Raw genomic sequence first — 25,225 nt, 5'->3', positions numbered from 1 at the left:
CCGCACCACACCGCACCACACCACGCCGCACCACGCCACACCACACCATGCCGCACCACACCATGCCGCACCACACCATGCCGCACCACACCACATGCCGCACCACACCACCGCACCACACCACGCACACCATGCCGCACCACACCACGCTGCACCACCACCATACCGCACCACACCACGCTGCACCCACACCATGCCGCACCACACCACCATGCACGCACCACACCACGCCGCACCACACCACGCTGCACCACACCACGCTGCACCACACCGCACCACACCACGCCACACCACACCGCACCACACCATGCCGCACCACACCATACCACACCACGCCGCACCACACCACGCCGCACCACACCACGCCGCACCACACCATGCCGCACCACGCCACACCACGCCGCACCACACCACGCCGCACCACACCACGCCGCACCACACCACCGCACCGCACCACACCACGCCACACCACGCTGCACCCGCACCACACCATGCCGCACCATGCCGCACCACACCACACCATGCCGCACCATGCCGCACCACGCCGCACCACACCATGCCGCACCCACCACCACGCCGCACCACACCATGCCGCACCACACCACGCCGCACCACACCACGCTGCACCACACCATACCGCACTACGCCGCACTACACCACGCCGCACCCACCGCACCACCACCACGCTGCACCACACCATGCCGCACCACACCACACTGCACCACGCCGCACCACACCATGCCGCACCACACCATGCCGCACCACGCTGCACCACACCACACCACGCTGCACCATGCCGCACCACACCACGCCGCACTCACCATGCCGCACCACACCACACCCACCGCCGCACCACGCCGCACCACACCACGCCGCACCCACCGCCGCACCACACCATGCACACACCATACCGCACCACACCACACCATACCACACCATGCCGCACCACACCATGCCGCACCACACCACCTGCACCACACCACGCCGCACCACACCACACCACGCCGCACTACCACCACATGCCGCACCACACCACACCGCACCACACCGCACCATGCCGCACCACACCACGCACTACCGCCGCACCACGCCGCACCACGCCGCATACCGCACCACACCATGCCGCACCACACCATGCCGCACCACACCACACTGCACCACACCATACCGCACCATACCACACCATGCCGCACCACACCATGCCGCACCACCCCGCACCACGCCGCACCACACCATGCCGCACCACACCATGCCGCACCACACCATGCTGCACCACACCATGCCGCACCACACCGCACCACACCATGCCGCACCACACCACGCCGCACCACACCATGCCGCACCACACCACGCCGCACCACAACATACCGCACCATGCCGCACCACACCATGCCGCACCACACCACGCCGCACCATACCGCACCACACCATACCGCACCATGCCGCACCACACCACACCGCACCACACCATGCCGCACCACACCATGCCGCACCACACCACGCCGCACACACCACGCCGCACCACACCACGCCGCACCACACCATGCCGCACCACACCACCACACCACGCCGCACACACCACCGCACCACCGCACGCATGCCGCACCACACCATGCCGCACCACACCATGCCGCACCACCACGCCGCACCACACCATGCCGCACCACACCGCACCACGCCTCACCACACCACGCACCACACCATACCACACCATGCCGCACCTGCGCCACACCATGCCGCACGCACCACACCGCACCGCACCTCACCACGCCGCACCACACCATGCCGCACCACACCATGCCGCACCACACCACGCCGCACCTCACCACGCCGCACCTCACCGCACCGCACCATGCCACCATGTTGCACCACACCATACCGCACCACACCATGCCGCACCACACCATGCCGCACCACACCACACCATACCGCACCATGCCGCACCACACCACGCCGCACCACCACCACGCCGCATGCACACCACACCCACACCGCGCCACACCATGCCGCACCACACCACCACGCCGCACCACACCACACCACGCCGCACCACACCGCCGCACCACACCATGCCGCACCACACCACGCCGCACCACACCACGCCCGCACCACACTGCACCACGCCGCACCACACGCCGCACCACACCACGCCGCACCACACCACGCCGCACCACGCCACACCACCACGCCGCACCACGCTGCACCACACCACACCCACGCTGCACCACACCACGCCGCACCACACCATGCCACACCACACCATGCCACACCACGCACCTCACCACGCTGCGCCACACCATGCCGCACCACACCACCATGCCGCACCACCACACCGCACCACATGCCGCACCACCACGCCGCACACACGCTGCACCACACCCGCCACACCCGCTGCGCCACACCATGCCGCACCACACCATGCCACACCACACCATGCCGCACCACACCACGCTGCACCACACCATGCCGCACCACACCACCACGCCGCCACACCACACCACGCGCACCACGCCGCACCACGCCGCACCACACCACGCCGCACCACGCCGCACCACGCCACGCACCACACCACGCCGCACCACACCACGCTGCACCACGCCGCACCACACCACGCTGCACCACACCATGCTGCACCACACCATGCTGCACCACACCACGCCACGCCGCAGCACATCGCTCTGTAGCCCCTACTGTTCTACCTCTATCTAGCTCCTCTCCTAAGCCTGGCAGGGCAGCACAGACAGAATGTTCTGGATGTCCCCTGTGTCCTCTAGCAGGGCAGCAGAGGTAGAATGTTCTGGATTTCCCCTGTGTCCTCTAGCAGGGCATGCATGTCCCCTGTGTCCTCAGCAGCAGAATGTTCTGGATTTCCCCTGTGTCCTCTGTAGGGCCGCACAGACAGAATGTTCTGGAAGTCCATTGTGTCACTCCATCAACTGTACCAAACAGAGCGGTCAATGGGTCTGGGGCTAGAACTTTATCAAGGCTCTAGATAAGTAATCAAAAATGAGAGCCCAGTAAACATGTAACTTAGGACATGTCCAGAATAAGGGGGTCAACGTCCCCGTCCTGCTTGCACCTCTCACACAGTGGTGAGGTGTCCGGGAATATTTCATGCAGTTTTACTTTTGAGTAACGTAACCTGTGTATCACCTTAAACTGTACAAGGTTGTGTCTGGCATTCACTGAACTGTGGTTTATATTCCTGAGAGCTTCTACCCAGTCCTCATCTGAGATTTCTGACCCAAGTTCTTGTTCCCAAGGGGCTTTTTAATGGTGTCTGTGGATACCTCTATGTGGGCCTGTAGCACGTCAACAGTCTAGAGACCGACCCTTTTGAATGGGTTTTGACAAGGATCAAGCTATCTAATGTAGGACTATTTGGCTTCATGCCATACTGTAGGATATATGTCCTTACGAAATTCCTGATTTGGAGGTATCTGAAAAAATGTGTTGTTGGCATGTTGAACTTTCTCTGTAATTGTTGAAATGAAGCTAACTGACCATCTATGTATAGATTACCAATTGTTGTGAGCCCTTCTCCCTCCACTGTGAAAACACCACATCATCCAATGCGGGGTGGAAAGCATGATTCAGGCAAATTGGGCTGTCAATGTATACAGTGTGTATGTTAAGAAAATACCTAATCTGTTTCCAGATCCTAAGCGTATGACAAAAGACTGGGTTAGAGTCATAAGTGGATTTTTTCACATGTGATGGGCTATTAACAAATGCAGGGAGTGAGGAACGTTGACAGGAGGCCTGCTCAATCAAAAGCCATGCAGGCATATCCTTCTGTCTCATCACAGGTAAACTTTCCCTCCAGAAAGACACAATGTTCAGATTAGCAGCCCAATAATACAGTTTAAAGTGAGGAAGGTCAAAGCCCCCCTCTATTTTGTACTTGCATAAATGCTTCTTTGAAATTCTGGCTGCCTTGTTATCCCATAAAAATGGAGTTACTATTGAATCCAGTTTCTTAAAATAGCTTTGTGGTATGAAATTGGGTAAACTTTGGAAGAGGTAAACCTGGGTAGGACAACCATTTTAATAGCATTTATACGACCAACCAAGGAGATTGAGTTTTCCAAAAATCTATATTTTGTTTAACCTGATATATTTTCATGTCCCAATTCGCTTTCAATAGCTGATCAAGGTCTCTTGTCACTACAATGCCAAGGCTTGTGAACTTGTCCATCACTGTTCTAAACGGGGTAGATTGCAGAAATTGCATATCCACAGGCCGTGATATTAGCATCAACTCACTTTTTTACATTTACATTTACATTTAAGTCATTTAGCAGACGCTCTTATCCAGAGCGACTTACAAATTGGTGAATTCACCTTCTGACATCCAGTGGAACAGCCACTTTACAATAGTGCATCTAAATCATTAAGGGGGGTGGTGAGAAGGATTACTTATCCTATCCTAGGTATTCCTTGAAGAGGTGGGGTTTCAGGTGTCTCCGGAAGGTGGTGATTGACTCCGCTGTCCTGGTGTCGTGAGGGGTTTTGTTCCACCATTAGCCAGAGCAGCGAACAGTTTTGACTGGGCTGAGCGGGAACTGTACTTCCTCAATGGTAGGGAGGCGAGCAGGCCAGAGGTGGATGAACGCAGTGCCCTTGCTTGGGTGTAGGGCCTGATCAGAGCCTGGAGGTACTGCGGTGCCGTTCCCCCTCACAGCTCCGTAGGCAAGCACCATGGTCTTGTAGCGGATGCGACTTCAACTGGAAGCCAGTGGAGAGAGCGGAGGAGCGGGGTGACGTGAGAGAACTTGGGAAGGTTGAACACCAGACGGGCTGCGGCGTTCTGGATGGAGTTGTAGGGGTTTAATGGCACAGGCAGGGAGCCCAGCCAACAGCGAGTTGCAGTAATCCAGACGGGAGATGACAAGTGCCTGGATTAGGACCTGCGCCGCTTCCTGTGTGAGGCAGGGTCGTACTCTGCGGATGTTGTAGAGCATGAACCTACAGGACGGGCCACCGCCATGATGTTGGTTGAACGACAGGGTGTTGTCAGGATCACGCCTGCTGTTCTTAGCGCTCTGGGAGGAGGACACAATGGGTTGTCAACCGTGATGGCGAGATCATGGAACGGGCAGTCCTTCCCCGGGAGGAAGAGCAGCTCCGTCTTGCCGAGGTTCAGCTTGAGGTGGTGATCCGTCATCCACACTGATATGTCTGCCAGACATGCAGAGATGCGATTCGCCACCTGGTCATCAGAAGGGGAAAGGAGAAGATTAATTGTGTGTCGTCTGCATAGCAATGATAGGAGGAGACCATGTGAGGTTATGACAGAGCCAAGTGACTTGGTGTATAGCGAGAATAGGAGAGGGCCTAGAACAGAGCCCTGGGGGACACCAGTGGTGAGAGCGCGTGGCGAGGGAGACAGATTCTCGCCACGCCACCTGGTAGGAGCGACCTGTCAGGCGCGGACGCAATCCAAGCGTGGGCCGCGCCGGAGATGCCCAACTCGGAGAGGGTGGAGAGGAGGATCTGATGGTTCACAGTATCGAAGGCACCCGATAGGTCTAGAAGGATGAGAGCAGAGGAGAGAGAGTTAGCTTTAGCAGTGCGGAGCGCCTCCGTGATGCAGAGAAGAGCAGTCTCAGTTGAATGACTAGTCTTGAAACCTGACTGATTTGGATCAAGAAGGTCATTCTGAGAGAGATAGCGGGAGAGCTGGCCAAGGACGGCACGTTCAAGAGTTTTGGAGAGAAAAGAAAGAAGGGATACTGGTCTGTAGTTGTTGACATCGGAGGGATCGAGTGTAGGTTTCTTCAGAAGGGGTGCAACTCTCGCTCTCTTGAAGACGGAAGGGACGTAGCCAGCGGTCAGGGATGAGTTGATGAGCGAGGTGAGGTAAGGGAGAAGGTCCCCGGAAATGGTCTGGAGGAGAGAGGAGGGGATAGGGTCGAGCGGGCAGGTTGTTGGGCGGCCGGCCGTCACAAGAAGCGAGATTTCATCTGGAGAGAGAGAGGGGAGAAAGAGGTCAGAGCACAGGGTAGGGCAGTGTGAGCAGAACCAGCGGTGTCGTTTGACTTAGCAAACGAGGATCGGATGTCGTCGACCTTCTTTTCAAAATGGTTGACGAAGTCATCTGCAGAGAGGGAGGAGGGGGGAGGGGAGGAGGATTCAGGAGGGAGGAGAAGGTGGCAAAGAGCTTCCTAGGGTTAGAGGCAGATGCTTGGAATTTAGAGTGGTAGAAAGTGGCTTTAGCAGCAGAGACAGAAGAGGAAAATGTAGAGAGGAGGGAGTGAAAGGATGCCAGGTCCGCAGGGAGGCGAAGTTTTCCTCCATTTCCGCTCGGCTGCCCGGAGCTCTGTTCTGTGAGCTCGCAATGAGTCATCGAGCCACGGAGCGGGAGGGGAGGACCGAGCCGGCCTGGAGGATAGGGGACATAGAGAGTCAAAGGATGCAGAAAGGGAAGAGAGGAGGGTTGAGGAGGCAGAGTCAGGAGAAAGGTTGGAGAAGGTATGAGCAGAGGGAAGAGATGAAAGGATGGAAGAGGAAAGAGTAGCGGGGGAGAGAGAGCGAAGGTTGGGACGGCGCGATACCATCCGAGTAGGGGCAGTGTGGGAAGTGTTGGATGAGAGCGAGAGGGAAAAGGATACAAGGTAGTGGTCGGAGACTTGGAGGGGAGTTGCAGTGAGGTTAGTGGAAGAACAGCATCTAGTAAAGATGAGGTCGAGCGTATTGCCTGCCTTGTGAGTAGGGGGGAAGGTGAGAGGGTGAGGTCAAAAGAGGAGAGGAGTGGAAAGAAGGAGGCAGAGAGGAATGAGTCAAAGGTAGACGTGGGGAGGTTAAAGTCGCCCAGGACTGTGAGAGGTGAGCCGTCCTCAGGAAAGGAGCTTATCAAGGCATCAAGCTCATTGATGAACTCTCCGAGGGAACCTGGAGGGCGATAAATGATAAGAATGTTAAGCTTGAAAGGGCTGGTAACTGTGACAGCATGGAATTCAAAGGAGGCGATAGATAGATGGGTAAGGGGAGAGAGAGAGAATGACCACTTGGGAGAGATGAGGATCCCGGTGCCACCACCCCGCTGACCAGAAGCTCTCGGGGTGTGCGAGAACACGTGGGCGGACGAAGAGAGAGCAGTAGGAGTAGCAGTGTTATCTGTGGTGATCCATGTTTCCGTCAGTGCCAGGAAGTCGAGGGACTGGAGGGAGGCATAGGCTGAGATGAACTCTGCCTTGTTGGCCGCAGATCGGCAGTTCCAGAGGCTACCGGAGACCAGGAACTCCACGTGGGTCGCGCGCTGGGACCACCAGATTAGGTGGCCGCGGCCACGCGGTGTGGAGCGTTTGTATGGTCTGTGCAGAGAGGAGAGAACAGGGATAGATAGACACATAGTTAACAGGGTACAGAAGAGGCTACGCTAATGCAAAGGAGATTGAATGACAAGTGGACTACACGTCTCGAATGTTCAGAAAGTTAAGCTTACGTAGCAAGAATCTTATTGACTAAAATGATTGAAATGAAACAGTACTGCTGGAGTAGGCTAGCTGGTAGTGGCTGCGATGTTGACACTACACTAATCAAGTCGTTCCGTCGAGTGTAATAGTTTCTACAGTGCTGCTATTCGGGGGCTAGCTGGCTAGCTAGCAAGGTTGATTGCGTTCCGTTACTTTAAAAGAACGACAATAGCTGGCTGGCTAACCTAGAAAATCGCTCTAGGCTACACAATTGTCTTAGATACATTATCTTGTAGCCAGAGAAGGAGCCAAATGTGTTTATCAAGTTAAGTAAGGGTGGAATAGAAGTTTTAGGTTTGGACAAAAACAAAGGAACATCGTCTGCATATAGGGACATTTTGTGCTGTGTGTCCTTTATTTTAACAGAAGCTATATCGGCACATGCCCGAATGCGAGTAGCAAGGGGTTCCATGGCTATAGCGAAGAGAGCAGGCGAAATAGGGCATCCCTGTTGGCACCCCTTGAACAAGCGGAATGACTGCAACATTTCCTGATTGGTTACCACGGACGCCATTGGGTGTGCATGAATAATTCTTATCCAATTAATAAATTCCTTTCCGAACCCGAAGTGCTCCAGAACCGACATCATATACTTCCACTCAATCCGATCAAACGCCTTCTCTGCATCAAGAGCTATTACCTGCCTCAACCTTATGATCAGGTTACATTACGTTGAAAAGGCGTCTCAAATTGTAGTATATATGTCGGCCAGGGATAAAACCTGTCTGGACCGGGTGTACGATGTCGGAAATGCCAAATATCTTTGTCAACACCTTGTTTTCTATGGGGAGTAACGACACGGGGCGATAAGACGACATCTCCATGGAATCTCTATCTTTTTCAAGATCAGTGCTACTGTAGCCTCATACAGTGTTTACGTGAGTTTGGCATTTTCTTTGGATTGTTTAAACATTCGCAACATAAGTGGAGATAGACTGGCACAGTACTTCTTATAGAATTCTATTACATATCCATCGGGCCCAGGGGCCTTGCTGTTTGGAAATTGTGCTATCGCTGTGTTAATTCCCTCTAAAGTTATCCCTGCATCGAGTGCAGAAGCTGCCCGCTGTCTAGTTTAGGAAGTTCACATTCAGCGAGAAAGCGTTCCATAGTTTGTGGATCATTAGCATCGCATTTGGATTGGTATAGCTCTGAGTAAAACTGCGCAAAGCATTTATTAATATCCTGCAGATCTGTTACTATTTTACCCTTCTTGTCTTTTATTTTGTGAATAGCTCTACATGCCTTAGCTGTCTTGCTAAAAATTTATGTGGTTTGTCACCCAGTTCAAAATAACTTTGTTGCGTTCTAGCAAGTAAAGAGCCCACCCATTTCGAAAGGATTGGAATTGTATTCATATTTTAACTTTGTGATCTTCTCAAGGACTGTATACGAGGAATTCATCCTAATAACGTTCTCCTGTTCCCCTAACTCTCTTTCAATTTCTCTCAGCCTTGTATTGGCGCGTTTCTTCCTCTCTGATGTATAAGAAATAATGTAACCTCTAATCACAGCCTTTAGAGATTCCCAAAGGGTAGAGTCGTCAACATCCCCCGTCAATCTGCTCCTTCAAATACTGACAAAAAGCCTCATCTTTCAGCAGGTATGCGTCTAAGCGCCACGGTCGCCGACATATTGTCGAGCTTCAGCACCATGGACACAGGAGAGTGGTCCGTAATTAGAATAGGGTGATAGGTAACCGACTCAGCTGCTGAAATTAGTTTGGAGTCCAACAAAAAATAGTCAATTCTGGAATATGATTTATGAACTAATGAAAAGAAAGAGTAATCCCTGTCTGTTGGGTGCGTCAGTCTCCAAATATCAACAATGTTAAGGTTTGTCATCAATGTATTTAGACAGACACTGGCATTTGATTGTTGAAGTGACCTTGATAGCTGTTCATCTAAAAGAGGATCTAACGTACAGTTAAAGTCCCCTCCAACAATAACACTTGTATCCGAGATATTTGGTATGTCCTTAAATACCTTTTGAAAAAATAATGGATCATCGAAGTTGGGTCCATATAAATTGACCAAGGTTACTGGTTTCTGATTCAGTGTACCTGCCACAATAATATACCGACCATTAGGATCTGAAATGGAGGATGAGTAAACAAACGGAATGTTTTTCCTTATCAGGATTGCTACCCCTCTCGCTTTTGCATCAAAGTTAGACTGGTATATCTGACCGATCCAGCCGACTCGTAGCTTGGCCTGAGCGGAGCGTTTAATATGAGTTTCTTGGAGAAGCATTATGTCAGCACCCAGTGATTTAAGATGAGAAAAAACCTTAGCTGGTTTCACCACATGCCCTAAGCCATTACAGTTCCAGCTGACTATCTTTATTCCACCTGGTCTACTCTGTGCTCTGTCACTATGTGGCATTTCTTATTTTAGAGCAAATTGTTGCTGTCATACAAAACGCAGAAGAAAAAAATCCCACCATGCGGGAGCTTGTCATGCCACCTGTACTAGTAATAAATGTGATCATAAAACACAGACCACATCGCCCCTCACGTCCCTTTACTGAGTGACCCAAACGAAGCACTCCTTGGCTAAAACACAAACCTTAGGGTGTCTAGACATACAGCTTGAACTAACTCGTCTATAGATGATCCGCATATACGCTAATATTAAATAACACTTAACACTTAACTCTCACGTTAGGGGGTGAGTGGCGCTAAAACATGATGTGCCAAACTATGCTATATTAGCCACAACATCTCATCAATCATATCCAATGTCTGATCTTCTAATCGAAAGACATAGCCCGGAAATCCAAACACATTCCTGGCCTGTATTTGGTCATTTAGCCGGCTGACACAGCCGTTCTGTATCCTCAGCCAGGGAGCTTGCTTGTCAAGAACAGATCGGTCCTCTTTTGGGTTGTCAAACGTACGTGTTGATCCTTCGACTGTCACCTTAAACCGGGCTGGGAAGAGGAATCCATATCGGATGTTGGCCGCCCTGCATTTGTTGCGTACCTCATCATACTCTTTCCGTTGATTCCTCACCTCCAAGGTAAGATCTGGGTAGAAAGCCACCCTGGCTCCGTTGAAATTAAGAGGGAACTTTTGACTAGCCAGCTTGAGGATGAGATCCCTGGTCTGGGGATAGTGCAGCCGTACAATGAATGGCCTTGGTGGCCCGCCCTTGGCCGGCTTCTTTGCCAGAGATCTGTGTGCGCGGTCGATCAGGATGGCCGTTTTGAAGTGTTCACTCCCCAGCAGGGCCGGTATCAGCTCCGAGACAAATTCAGTGGATTTTACTTTCTCAGTGTCCTCCTGGATGCCACATGTACCGATGTTCTGGCGTCTTGAATGCGACTCGAATGCGACTCGAGCATTTCCAGTCGGGCTTTCAGGGTTTTGTTGTCATTTTTGAACGTTGCGCACTGTTTCTCTATGTCCTGTAGCCTGGCCTCGTGATCGACTGTCGTCTGCTCAACCTCATGCACCCTTCTCTGAGTTGCCTTCACAGTTTCGGCCAAAGTCCCAATACTCTTTGAGATATCAGCCAACCTTGTGTCCACCTTCTTGCTTAGTGAGTTTATGGCAGCCAGTATGTAATTTTGCATAGGCTCTGTGAGGAACTCTTGGAAGCTACCCTCTTCAGCTAACTCCTCGTGGGTTGGCGACGTTGAAATTGGTTCGTTGTCTATCTCATTCAAATTATCTTGTTTAGCGCTCCCTTTTCTGGTGCCTTTTCCCTTTGTCATATTTGTTTGAAGTTATAGGTCGTGAGAGGTTAAGATAAATACTAATTTGTTTCAAAATGGAGCGGAGCTCTAGCAAAGCACGTCTACTCCATAGCACGCTCTCTAGCGCCCCTCCCACACAACTCTTCAAGGACCTTATCTTTCATATGAGAGAAATAAATAAACTGACGCACACCTTGATAGGGTTAGGCAGTCATCATTCAAGATGGATCCGGCTCCTCTCTGTTTTGGACTGTTTCAGTACGAAACTCATTTGCCCTGGTCTGGTACCTCTCTGCTACCTTTCTCACTGTTTACAATGTAAAAATTTCAATAAAAGCGATCAGTGTTAATTCGAGTTGCCTCTTCTGTAATTCTCCTGCCCCCTAAAAAAACATAATGTGAAAACATGCCTGATATTCTAAGAATTGATTCGTGTTGAGCCGGCCCAGGTTCATGGTTTGTGCAACACTGTAGTCTAGAGACAGACCAGTGTGTAGCCAAAGCTGTGGTGCAACACTGTAGCCAAGAGACAGACCAGTGTGTGGCCATTGCTGTGGTGCAACAATGTAGCCTAGAGACAGACCAGTGTTTGGCCATTGCTGTGGTGCAACACTGTAGCCTAGAGACAGACCAGTGTGTGGCCATTGCTGTGGTGCAACAATGTAGCCTAGAGACAGACCAGTGTTTGGCCATTGCTGTGGTGCAACAATGTAGCCTAGAGACAGACCAGTGTTTGGCCATTGCTGTGGTGCAACACTGTAGCCTAGAGACAGACGGTGTGTGGCCATTGCTGTGGTGAAAGAGAGAAGCACAACTGAATGTCTCACATAACTAGAGTTACTGAAATTAAATCATTCAGATTACTACACCAGGAGTCGGCCTGTAATTTAGCCACAGAGGATCAATAGCTTATTATTTATTTTTTTAATGTATTTTTAAATAGCCTAGCTGTGGCTATTATGTGTAGTCCAATCACAGCGTACGACTACAGTTGGGAAAGTGCTGCAAATTTATCAGTGAACAACGTGCAGCCATAACAGGACTTTTGCAATATTTCAAATACAATCGCAGGAAAACACAGGTTGGAAAGCAAATGGCTCCTGCTGAAAAGAGAAGACTAATCTGTCTGTAGGCTAGCAAAATATGTCATCCAAATAGGCCTATTGAGAAACAGCATTGTTTTACAAAGTAAAACAAGGGAGATATAGGCTTTTGGCAGAAGCACATCAGCCATTGCCGGTGAGTGAGCTCTGTATCATTGGGTGAGTCAGTGAAACTGGAAAGCTTTGTTAGGACTACAATTTCCTCCTCATATTGTGCAATATATCTCTCCTCCACAAACCTGGCCTAAGCTATCAGTGGATTCAAGGTCGTTTTTATTGATCTCAGTTTGTTAGTGTCAAAGTAGCCTGTCATTTTGATCATTTGTGCAGTACTAAACAAAATTCAGTCATGTAAAAGTATGTAGAATTGTATGAAATGAGTTTATAAAAGGCCACATTTTTCCCGGACCCTAAGCTACGAAACATTTTCCATGTGTGCAACTTCTGAAAGCACCTCTACTTTACTGCTCTATTCCACTACGCAAAAGCCAAAATAATGCTTTATTAAAGCTCTGCATGATCAATCCGGCGTCTACAGTGGCAGAATGTACTGGATACGGACTCTGCAGAAGCCAGGGCATTCATATTTCTTGCACTTCACAGAGGAGAGCTGCTGTGAAGTAAGTTGTCAAGGAAGTGAGTTCCTGTTGATACAGGACCTCCCGCCCCCACCTACTGTCAACCAATCATGTAAATGTGGGGCTATACAAAGCAATATCTCGAGGACGCCGCATTGTTACAAAATTCAGGAGGCGCAAGGCATGCAGTACAGAGCTCAATTTGGCTTCTGCATCACACCCTCTGTACGGAGCCTCCGTACCACATTGTTGGATAAAGCATAAATATTATTGAGGTGCTTTTTTTTCATGCGTTCCGGTACCTCAGAGCCGCCCAGGTCAACCCCCTCTCGGCTCACTTTTTGTTCCAGGACCTCCCGATTTACAAATTAAGCACTGGGATTAGGGTTAGTGTTCCCACACAGCCATATCTCCATTATAGAGTGATTGTTTACGGAAGACAATGCTATCTAGCATGCTCCAACACCTGTGTGTAAGAGTATCCCTGGAAGTATAGTGGAAGTGTAGTTTCTAGAATGAGGCCCTCATAGCTGTATGGATCTGTGGGTGAGTAATCCTGGAAGTATAGTGGAAGTATAGTTTATAGGATGGAGTCACCCATAGGTGTATGGATCTGTGTAAAACTGCTACAGTAAGTGTATTTTTTATTTATTTGAAGGATTCTTTCTCACTGATGATACAACAGGTGTAGACCTTACAGTGAAATGCTTACTTACAAGCCCTTAACCAACAATGCAGTTTTAAGAAAAATAACCCCCAAAAATAATAAATAAAAGTAACAAATAATTAAATAGCAGCAATAAAATAACAATAGGGAGGCTATATATACAGGGGCTACCGGTACAGAGTCAATGTGGTAATATGTACATGTAGGTAGAGTTATTAAATTGCATAGAAAATAAATATGCATAGAAAATAACAGAGAGCAGCATAAAAGAGGGGTGGGGGGGCAATGCAAATTGTCTGGGTGGCCATTTGATTAGATGTTCAGGAGTCTTATGGCTTGGGGGTAGAAGCCTCTTGGACCTAGACTTGGCGCTCTGGTACCGCTTGGCGTGCGGTAGCAGAGAGAACAGTCTATGACTAGGGTGGCTGGAGGGCCATATGTTTCAGAAGCAGTGTCGCAAGCGATGATTATTGACGTTTCTAAACGTTAAAACACAGCGTCGGGATTGTAGTTCACATGAGGTAGTCTTGGGCAAACTAATGGCTGGAATCTATAGAGAGAAGGCAGAATGCTGCCTGGAGTTTGAGAGCTAGGTACCACTGTGTTCTAGAATACGTCTGTCATGGTTCTCCTGTGTTCTAGAACACCTTTGCCATGGCTCTACTGTGTTCTAGAACACCTTTGTCATGGCTCTACTGTGTTCTAGAACACCTTTGCCATGGCTCTACTGTGTTCTAGAACACCTTTGCCATGGCTCTACTGTGTTCTAGAACACCTTTGCCATGGCTCTACTGTGTTCTAGAACACCTTTGCCATGGCTCTACTGTGTTCTAGAACACCTCTGTCATGTTTCCATTGTGTCTTAGATAACCTCTGTCATGGCTCTACTGTGTTCTAGAATACCTATGTATCTCTCCAAGGTCAAACTTTGTCCACTACTGTGACTATTGTTGACGACTAGTAATGACTGTAATCTGTTCCAGGTTACCAAACTGTGCTAAACGAGCTGTTCAGGGTGATTGGTGAGTCTCATTATTACACAGATACACTGCATGTGGAACATTGTGTTCTATAAACCGGGTGGTTCGACCCCTAAATGCTGATTGGCTGAAGGCTGTGGTATATCAGACCATATACCATGGATAAGACCCAAAAAATATTGGTATTGTTCTAATTACATTGGTAACCAGTTTATACCACACACCCTTGTTCCTTATTGCTTAAGAATACAAATGTTTGAATAATGAACAATTATGTTTATTATCCTATCTGCGTTGTCTCCTCCAGCCAACTCATCAACTGAGATCAGTGTGAAGAGTACAGAACATGGTATCGTCCTCTACTCCTTGATCACCTATCACATGGAGGACCTCCAAGTCGGCTGGCTGCACAAGTAAGACTCTGGACCCAATGTCTCCCTACCCTAACCCTACCACAAGGAGGAGCTCGAAGTGGGCAGGCTGTAAAAGACCATCACTGCACTACCTAGTGGTTCCATAGTTCCCTACTCCACTACCTAGTGGCTCCATAGTTCCCTACTCCACTACCTAGTGGCTCCCTACTCCACTACCTAGTGGTTCCATAGTTCCCTACTCCACTACCTAGTGGCTCCATAGACCCCTATTCCACTACCTAGCGGCTCTATAGACCCCTATTCCACTACCTAGTGGCTCCATAGACCCCTATTCCACTACCTAGCGGCTCTATAGTTACCTACTCCACTACCTAGTGGCTCCATAGCTCCCCACTCCACTACATAGTGGAGTAGGGGGCTATGGAGCCACTACCTATCTCCCTACTCCACTACCTAGTGGCTCCATAGCTCCCTACTCCACTACCTAGTGGCTCCCTACCCCACTATCTAGTGGCTCCCTAGCCCACTATCAAGTGGCTCCCTACCCCACTACCTAATGGCTCCATAGTTCCCTACTCCACCACCTAGTGGCTCCATAGCTCCCTACTCCACTACCTAGTGGCTTCATAGCTCCCTACACCACTACCTAGTGGCTCCATAGCTCCCTACTCCACTACCCAGTGGCTCCATTGCTCCCTCCTCCACTACCTAGTGGCTCCATTGCTCCCTACTCCACTACCTAGTGGCTCTATAGCTCCCTACTCCACTACCAAGTGGCTCCATAGCTCCCTACTCCACTACCTAGTGGCTCCCTACTCCACTACCTAGTGGCTCCATAGCTCCCTCCTCCACTACCTAGTGGCTCCATAGCTCCCTACTCCACTACCTAGTGGCTCCATAGCTCCCTACTCCACTACCTAGTGGCTCCATAGCTCCCTCCTCCACTACCTAGTGGCTCCATAGCTCCCTACTCCACTACCTAGTGGCTCCATAGCTCCCTACTCCACTACGTAGTGGCTCCATGGCCCCCTACTCCACTACCTAGTGGCTCCATAGCTCCCCACTCCACTACATAGTGGCTCCATAGCCCCCTACTCCACTACCTATCTCCCTACTCCAGTACCTTGCGGCTCCATAGTCCCCTACTGTTCTACCTCGTGGCTCCATTGCTCCCTACTCCACTCCATAGTGGCTCCATAGCTACCTTCTCCACTACCTCGTGGCTCCCTCCCTACTCCACCACTTAGTGGCTCCATAGCTCCCTACTCCACTACCTAGTGGCTCCATGTCTCCCTACTCCACTACGTAGTGGCTCCATAGCTCCCTACTCCACTACCTAGTGGCTCCATAGCTCCCTACTCCACTACCTAGTGGCTCCATAGCTCCCTACTCCACTACCTAGTGGCTCCATAGCTCCCTACTCCACTATCCAGTGGCTCCATTGCTCCCTCCTCCACTACCTAGTGGCTCCATTGCTCCCTACTCCACTACCTAGTGGCTCCATAGCTCCCTACTCCACTACCTAGTGGCTCCATAGCTCCCTACTCCACTACCTAGTGGCTCCCTCCTCCACTACCTAGTGGCTCCATTGCTCCCTACTCCACTACCTAGTGGCTCCATAGCTCCCTACTCCACTACCTAGTGGCTCCATAGCTCCCTACTCCACTACCTAGTGGCTCCCTACTCCACTACCTAGTGGCTCCATAGCTCCCTACTCCACTACCTAGTGGCTCCATAGCTCCCTACTCCACTACGTAGTGGCTCCATGGCCCCCTACTCCACTACCTAGTGGCTCCATAGCCCCCTACTCCACTACCTAGTGGCTCCATAGCTCCCCACTCCACTACATAGTGGCTCCATAGCCCCCTACTCCACTACCTATCTCCCTACTCCACTACCTTACGGCTCCATAGTCCCCTACTGTTCTACCTCGTGGCTCCATTGCTCCCTACTCCACTCCATAGTGGCTCCATAGCTACCTTCTCCACTACCTCGTGGCTCCCTCCCTACTCCACCACCTAGTGGCTCCACAGCTCCCTACTCCACTACCTAGTGGCTCCATAGCTCCCTACTCCACTACCTAGTGGCTCCACAGCTCCCTACTCCACTACCTAGTGGCTCCATAGCTCCCTACTCCACTACCTAGTGGCTCCATAGCTCCCTACTCCACTACCTAGTGGCTCCATAGCTCCCTACTCCACTACCTAGTGGCTCCATGTCTCCGTACTCCACTACGTAGTGGCTCCATAGCCCCCTACTCCACTACGTAGTGGCTCCATAGCCCCCTACTCCACTACCTTTCTCCCTACTCCACTACCTTGCGGCTCCATAGTCCCCTACTGTTCTACCTCGTGGCTCCATTGCTCCCTACTCCACTCCATAGTGGCTCCATAGCTACCTTCTCCACTACCTCGTGGCTCCCTCCCTACTCCACTACCTAGTGGCTCCATAGCTCCCTACTCCACTACCTAGTGGCTTCATAGCTCCCTACTCCACTACCTAATGGCTCCCTCACTACTCCACTACCTAGTGGCTCCAAGGCACAACAGATGTAGTGCACTATAGAAGAAATATGGTGACATTTCAGAATCTTAGTGATACCTCCATCTACCTACCTCATGTCACTGTTCCAGTGATACCTCCATGTCTACAAATCTATGGATGTACAGAGTGCTCATGTTGACTCAGTGTGTGTGTCTGTCTGTGTATCTGTCTACAGGGAAGGAAAGATCGCCCACTCTGACAGAGTCCAGTGTGGAGTGACCGGGGAGCAGCTGTGGCTCAAGGTGAATGAGCCCACAGAGAAAGATAAGGGCAAATACACAATCAATATCTGTGACGGCAAGGACGGGGTTAAGAGGTTCTGTGACCTGTCTGGACAAGGTGAGGAACCGACACACGCACACGCACACACACACACACACACAGAAATGTACAGAAACAAATTGATTGAGGAAGGAGGTTTCCATCATCACATCCGCAGTCTGCTGTGTCTGACCTGTCAACCTTTTCAAGTATCTAGTGCGGGTAACTTTAATGGTGGTGGGGGCCACAAAACATAGGAACTCATCATGAGGGGCCGCAGTGGCCCACGATTCTGTGTACCCACATCCATACCTTCATCCCCCCCACATAAACCCACATCTAAACACTTATCATACACACATCCATACCCATATCTAAACCTACATCCGTACCCACATCTAAACCCACATCCGTACCCCCACTAAACCCACATCCGTACCCACATCTAAACCCACATCCGTACCCCCACCAAACCCACATCCGTACCCACATCTAAACCCACATCCATACCCACATCTAAACCCACATCCGTACCCCCACTAAACCCACATCCGTACCCACATCTAAACCCACATCCGTACCCCCACCAAACCCACATCCGTACCCACATCTAAACCCACATCCATACCCACATCTAAACCCACATCCGTACCCCCACTAAACCCACATCCGTACCCACATCTAAACCCACATCCGTACCCCCACCAAACCCACATCCGTACCCACATCTAAACCCACATCCATACCCACATCTAAACCCACATCCGTACCCCCACCAAACCCACATCTAAACCCACATCTAAACCCACATCCGTACCCCCACCAAACCCACATCTAAACCTACATCCTTACCCCCATCTAAACCCACATCCATACCCACATCCAAGCCCACAACCGTACCCACATCCAAACCCACATCCGTACCCACATCCAAACCCACATCCGTACCCACATCTAAACCCACATCCATACCCACATCTATACCCACATCCGTACCCACATCCGTACCCACATCCATACCCACATCTGGGTGACCCCGCCACTTTGCGAGCAAAACATTTTAGCGACCCCTCTCTTGACAGCAGAGCCATATTATTGGTGTGGATCGCTGGTTTTGTAGAAATCAAATGTATTTATAAAGCCCCTTTTACAACATCAGATGTCACAAAGTCCTGTACAGAAACCCAGCCGAAAACCCCAAACAGCAAGCAATGCAGATGTAGAAGCACGGTGCCTAGGAAAAACTCCCTAGAAAGGCAGGAACCTAGGAAGAAACCTAGAGAGGAACCAGGCTACGAGGGATGGCCAGTCCTCTACTGTCTTTGCCGGGTGGAAATTTTAAGAGTACACGGCCATTTAAGGCCAGATTGTTCTTCAAGATGTTCAAACGTTCATAGATGACCAGCAGGGTCAAATCACAGTGGTTGTAGAGGGTGCAACAGGTCAGTACCTCAGGAGTAAATGTCAGTTGGCTTTTCATAGCCGAGCATTCAGAGGTCGAGACAGCAGGTGCAGTAGAGAAAGAGAGTCGAAAACAGCAGGTCCGGGACAGGTTGCACGTCCGGTGAAGAGGTCAGGGTTCCATAGCCGCAGGCAGAACAGCTGAAACTGGAGCAGCAGCACAACCAGGTGGACTGGGGACAGCAAGGAGTCATCGGGCCATATAGTCCTGAGGCATGATCCTAGGGCTCAGGTCCTCCGGGAATTAGAGAGAACATACTTAAATTCACACAGGACACTAGATAAGAGGATTACGCCAGATATAACAGACAGACCCTAGCACCCCGGCACATAGACTATTGCAGCATAGATACAGGAGCCTGAGACATGGGTGGGCCGACGATACCCCCGACAGGGCCAACCCCTCAGGATATAACCCCACCTACTTTGCCAAAGCACAGCCCCCTCACCACTAGAGGGATATCAACAGACCACCAACTTAATACCCTGAGACAAGGTTGAGTATAGCCCACGAAGATCTCCTTCACCGCACAAGCCAGAGGGTGCGCAAAACTGGACAGGAAGATCACGTCTGACTCAACACACTCAAGTGAATCACCCCTCCTAGGGACGGCATGGAAGAGCACTAGTAAGCCAGTGACTCAGCCCCCGTATTAGGGTCAGAGGCAGAGAATCCCAGTGGAGAGAGGAGAGCTGGCCAGGCATAGACAGCAAGGGCAGTTCGTCGCTCCAGTGCCCTAGCCCTAACAGGAAGCCAATGTAGAGAGGCTAGCACTGGAGTAATATGTAATATATATAATAATCAATTATTTTTGGTTCTAGTCAAGATTCTAGCAGCCGTGTTTAGCACTAACTGAAGTTTATTTAGGACTTTATCCGGGTAGCCGGAGTGTACAGAATTACAGTAGTCTAATATAGTTTTTTGGGACCTAGAACTAGCATCTCTGTTTTGTCCGAGTTTAAAAGTAAAACATTTTCCGCCAGTATACTTCCTTATGTCCGAAACACAGACTTCAAGGGCAGGTAATTTTGCCGCTTCACCATGTTTAATCAATGTCCGCATAGCAGTGAAAGTTGACATTGTGTTTCCGAATGACATCACCAAGAGGTTAGGGTTAGAGGACAAACCAATATCTTTCCGACAGATAAGCTCTAAACCAGGCCAGAACTTGTCCGTGTAGACCTATTACGGTTTCCTATCTCTCCAAAAGAATGTGGCGATCGACGGTGCGAAAAGCAGCACAAAGGTCCAGAATCAGGACAGATGCAGAGCCTTAGTCTGACGCCATTAAAATATAATTTACCACCTTCACGAGTGCAGTCTCAGTGCTATGATGGGGTCTAAAACCAGACCGAAGCATTTCGTGTACATTATTTGTCTTCAGGAAGGCAGTGAGTTGCTGCGCAACAGCTTTTTCTTAATGGAATGGGAGATTCGATAAAGGCCAATAGTTTGTTTTACATTTTCCGGGTCAAGGTTTGGCTTTTTCAAGAGAAGCTTTATTACTGCCACTGTTAGTAATTTTGGTACACAACCAGAGGGTAAGGAGCCATTTATTATGTTCAACATAGGAGGGCCAAGCACAGGAAGCAGTTCTTTCAATAATATAGTTGGAATAGGGTCCAGTATGAAGCTTGAGGGTTTAGAGGCCATGACTATTTTTAATGAATGTGTCAAGAGATAAAGGATTTTTTAAAACTTGAATGTCTCTATTGACCCTAGGTCCTCAGGACAACGGAGCTTTGGAGAACTTGACATATTCAAAGTGGAATCCGTCATTTGCTCTCTAATGATCATCTTTTTCATCGAAGAAGTTCATTAATTTATCACTGCTGAAGTGAAACCTATTCTCTCTTGTTGAATGAGTAACAGCCTGCACCCTATTTCATTGTGGAGCTAGAGGAGTTAGAGCCCTGTCTATGTTCATAGATAAGATGAGAGCACCCCTCCAGCTAGGATGGAGTCCGTCACTCCTCAGCAGGCCAGGCTTGGTCCTGTTTGTGGGTGAGTCCCAGAAGGAGGGACAATTATCTACAAATTCTATATTTTGGGAGGGGCAGAAAACAGTTTTAAACCAGCAATTGAGTTGTGAGACTCTGCTGTAGAGCTCATGACTGGGAGGGGGCCAGAGACAATTTCTCGATGCCGACATCTTTCTAGCTGATTTACACGATGAAGCTATGTTGTGCTTGGTGGCCTCTGACTGTTTCATCCTAACATCGATGGTGCCAACGTGGATAACAATATCCCAATACTCTCTACACTCGACAATTTTAGCTTTAGCCAGCATCATCTTCAGATTAGCCTTAACGTCGTTAGCCCTGCCCCCTGGTAAACAGTGTACGATCGCTGGATGATTCTTTTTAAGTTTAATACTGTGGGTAATGGAGTCAACAATGACTAGGGTTTTCAATTTGTCAGAGCCAATGGTGGGAAGCTTTGGCGGCTCAGACCCTGTAACGGGTGGCGGAGAGACCTGAGAAGGCTCAGTCTCTGACCCCGACTCGTTGCTTAATCGCGAGAACCGGTTGAAAGCTTCTGTCGGCTGAATTTTTTATTTCACCTTTATTTAACCAGGTAGGCAAGTTGAGAACAAGTTCTCATTTACAATTGCAACCTGGCCAAGATAAAGCAAAGCAGTTCGACACATACAACGACACAGAGTTACACATGGAGTAAAACAAACATACAGTCAATAATACAGTATCAACAAGTCTATATACGATGTGAGCAAATGAGGTGAGATAAGGGAGGTAAAGGCAAAAAAGGCCATGGTGGCAAAGTAAATACAATATAGCAAGTAAAACACTGGAATGGTAGATTTGCAATGGAAGAATGTGCAAAGTAGAAATACAAATAAGGGGGTGCAAAGGAGCAAAATAAATAAATTAATTAAATACAGTAGGGAAAGAGGTAGTTGTTTGGGCTAAAATATAGGTGGGCTATGTACAGGTGCAGTAATCTGTGAGCTGCTCTGACAGTTGGTGCTTAAAGCTAGTGAGGGAGATAAGTGTTTCCAGTTTCAGATATTTTTGTAGTACGTTCCAGTCATTGGCAGCAGAGAACTGGAAGGAGAGGCGGCCAAAGAAAGAATTGGTTTTGGGGGTGACCAGAGAGATATACCTGCTGGAGCGTGTGCCACAGGTGTGAGATGCTATGGTGACCAGCGAGCTGAGATAAGGGGGGACTTTACCTAGCAGGGTCTTGTAGATGACATGGAGCCAGTGGGTTTGGCGACGAGTATGAAGCGAGGGCTAGCCAACGAGAGCGTACAGGTCGCAATGGTGGGTAGTATATGGGGCTTTGGTGACAAAACGGATTGCACTGTGATAGAATGCATCCAATTTGTTGAGTAGAGTATTGGAGGCTATTTTGTAAATGACATCGCCAAAGTCGAGGATTGGTAGGATGGTCAGTTTTACAAGGGTATGTTTGGCAGCATGAGTGAAGGATGCTTTATTGCGAAATAGGAAGCCAATTCTAGATTTAACTTTGGATTGGAGATGTTTGATATGGGTCTGGAAGGAGAGTTTACAGTCTAACCAGACACCTAAGTATTTGTAGTTGTCCACGTATTCTAAGTCAGAGCCGTCCAGAGTAGTGATGTTGGACAGGCGGGCAGGTGCGGGTAGCGATCGGTTGAAGAGCATGCATTTAGTTGAATGAGCGACACTGCTTAAGTATGCCAACAGCATTTCTTTCCAGAAGCCTTGAGAAGATTGTCCGGCTGCGGGGACTGTGCGAGGGGATTTATACTGCTATATGTACTTACTGGTGGCACAGATGCTGTTTCATCCTTTCCTACACTTAAATGTCCCTTGCCTAGTGATTGCATCTGAAGCTGTGCAGGCAACACATCTATCCTCATCATAAGCCAATAGTTCTCCTGTATGGATACAGCGACTGCATAGTGTTAATATTAATAATATTGACACTATGCTTTGTCGGCTGGTGGAGGTCCTGTAGAACCAGTGTGAAAAAGTTAAATAAAAGGTAAATGTGTTAAATGCAGAGTTTTGATTAAACGGTTATTAAAAGTAAAAACCAAAATGTTTGGCAGGTAGCCAAGTTGCAACAAACAGCACAGAGACAAGTCTGGAAGTTGTAATCAACCCCAGAGTAATGAATACAACAGACTCTTGTAAACAGACTGCTCTGAATGCCATTATTTCAGCCCAGGATATGATAACTGTCTCCCAAGCTGACATTCGCATGCTGCTTCTTTCATCTGAAGGCTGAATGCTGGGTTTAAGTGCTGTTTAGCAGCTTGTCACTAATGAGTTTTTTGTCATTGCAGCCTGGGAGGAAGCCTTTGTAGAGTTCCAGAGGCTGAAGTAAGTTCAATAACTCTACAACAGACTTTTAGCTCTCTCATTATGAAGTGTGGAAGTCTTGTTCTGCCAGACAGATGGAAACAGTGGATGTAGTTGTTGTTATTCCTGACCCTGTGTCTGTCTCGCTGTCTGTCTTCATCAGGGCTGCTGCCATTGCAGAGAGAAGTGAGTGGCTATTTATATTCTCCAATATTATGAAACATCTTCTCTGCTCTCTTCCTGCTCTGGGCTGGAGGGAGGAGGCTCTGAATTGCACACTGTGTGCCCTTGCCTGTTAACATTGATCATCCTGTATTGCAGACCGTGCCCGCGTTGTGGGAGGTCTGCCAGATGTGGTCACTATCCAGGAGGGCAAGGTAACAAGGATCTCTCAAAGGGCTTTATTGGCATGGGAACCATGTGTTTACATTGCCAAAGCAAGTCTCTCTCTAGCACTCTCACTTCCCACATCTCTCTCTCCCTCTGTCTCTCACACTCACTTTCGCTCTCTGTCTCTCACGCTCGCATCTCTCTCTCTGTCTCTCACACTCACTATCGCTCTCTAGCGCTCTCACTTCCCCATCTCTCTCTCTGTCTCTCACACTCACTATCGCTCTCTGTCTCTCACGTTCACTCTCACTTCCCACTTCTCTCTCTCTTTCTCTCACACTCACTATCGCTCTCTGTCTCTCACGCTCGCTCGCTCTCATTTCCCTCATCTCTCTCTCTCTTTCTCTCACACTCACTATCGCTCTCTGTCTCTCACGCTCGCTCTCACTTCCCACATCTGTCTCTCTCTTTCTCTCACACTCACTATCGCTCTCTGTCTCTCACACTTGCTCTCACTTCCCACTTATCTCTCTCTCACACTCACCATCTCTCTCTGTCTTTTCACACTTGCTCTCACTTCCCACTTATCTCTCTCTCACACTCACCATCTCTCTCTGTCTTTTCACACTTGCTCTCACTTCCCACTTATCTCTCTCTCACACTCACCATCTCTCTCTGTCTTTTCACACTTGCTCTCACTTCCCACTTATCTCTCTCTCACACTCACCATCGCTCTCTGTCTTTTCACACTTGCTCTCACTTCCCACATCTTTCTCTCACACTCACTATCTCTCTCTGTCTCTCACGCTCGCTCTCACTTCCCACTTATCTCTCTCTCACACTCACCATCGCTCTCTGTTTCTCACACTTGCTCTCACTTCTCACTTCTTCCCTCCGTGTCTGTATATGAATATGTTTCTTCTTTAATATTGTGCTGACATCATGCCTCCCCACTTCTCCAGTCTCTGAACCTGACAGGCAACGTGTGGGGTGACCCTGCACCCGAGGTCACCTGGATGAAGAACGACAGAGAGCTGGTGTCTGACGAACGCTACGCCCTCAAGTTTGAACACAGCAAGTTCGCCAGCATCACCATCGCGGCGGTAACCACGACCGACTCAGGGAAGTACGCACTCCTGGTGAAGAACAAGTATGGAACTGAGGCAGGAGAGTTCACTGTGTCCGTCTACATCCCAGAGGAAGAGAAGAAGAAAGAGTAGATGGGTTGGAGGGATGGAGTTGGAATGGGAGGAATAGTTATAATAGGCTGAAGGATGACAGGGCGATCTCCAAAGCTCTTTACCCCAGTGCATGATGGTAAACAGAGATCAAGAGATAAAGATTTGTTGTGGAGAGATCTTGGTGCGTATTCTTCTGCTGTCATGTTGAAACCAGAAGCCCCCAGTGCACCATGTCTATACTGATGTGTTGAATCT

General features: G+C 49.5%; 1 protein-coding gene and 1 pseudogene across 1 annotated transcript in view; one reads left to right on the top strand and one right to left on the bottom strand.

Moving 5' to 3' along the window:
* myom1a (myomesin 1a (skelemin)) overlaps positions 1–25,009 on the top strand; it is a 151,140-nt gene extending 126,131 nt beyond the window's left edge. Inside the window, 7 exon segments of the mRNA XM_064992006.1 lie at positions 14,509–14,547; positions 14,813–14,918; positions 17,599–17,762; positions 23,444–23,480; positions 23,623–23,645; positions 23,781–23,836; positions 24,752–25,009. Of these exon segments, the coding sequence (XP_064848078.1) occupies positions 14,509–14,547; positions 14,813–14,918; positions 17,599–17,762; positions 23,444–23,480; positions 23,623–23,645; positions 23,781–23,836; positions 24,752–25,009 (683 nt within the window).
* LOC135558283 (uncharacterized) lies at positions 642–2,642 on the bottom strand (annotated as a pseudogene).
* Positions 25,010–25,225: the final 216 nt, after the last annotated feature.

This window comes from Oncorhynchus masou, chromosome 17 (assembly GCF_036934945.1).
Source record: "Oncorhynchus masou masou isolate Uvic2021 chromosome 17, UVic_Omas_1.1, whole genome shotgun sequence".
Taxonomy (NCBI): domain Eukaryota; kingdom Metazoa; phylum Chordata; class Actinopteri; order Salmoniformes; family Salmonidae; genus Oncorhynchus; species Oncorhynchus masou.
Note: the sequence above shows the minus strand (reverse complement) of the source record. Positions and strands in the feature narration are given on the sequence as shown.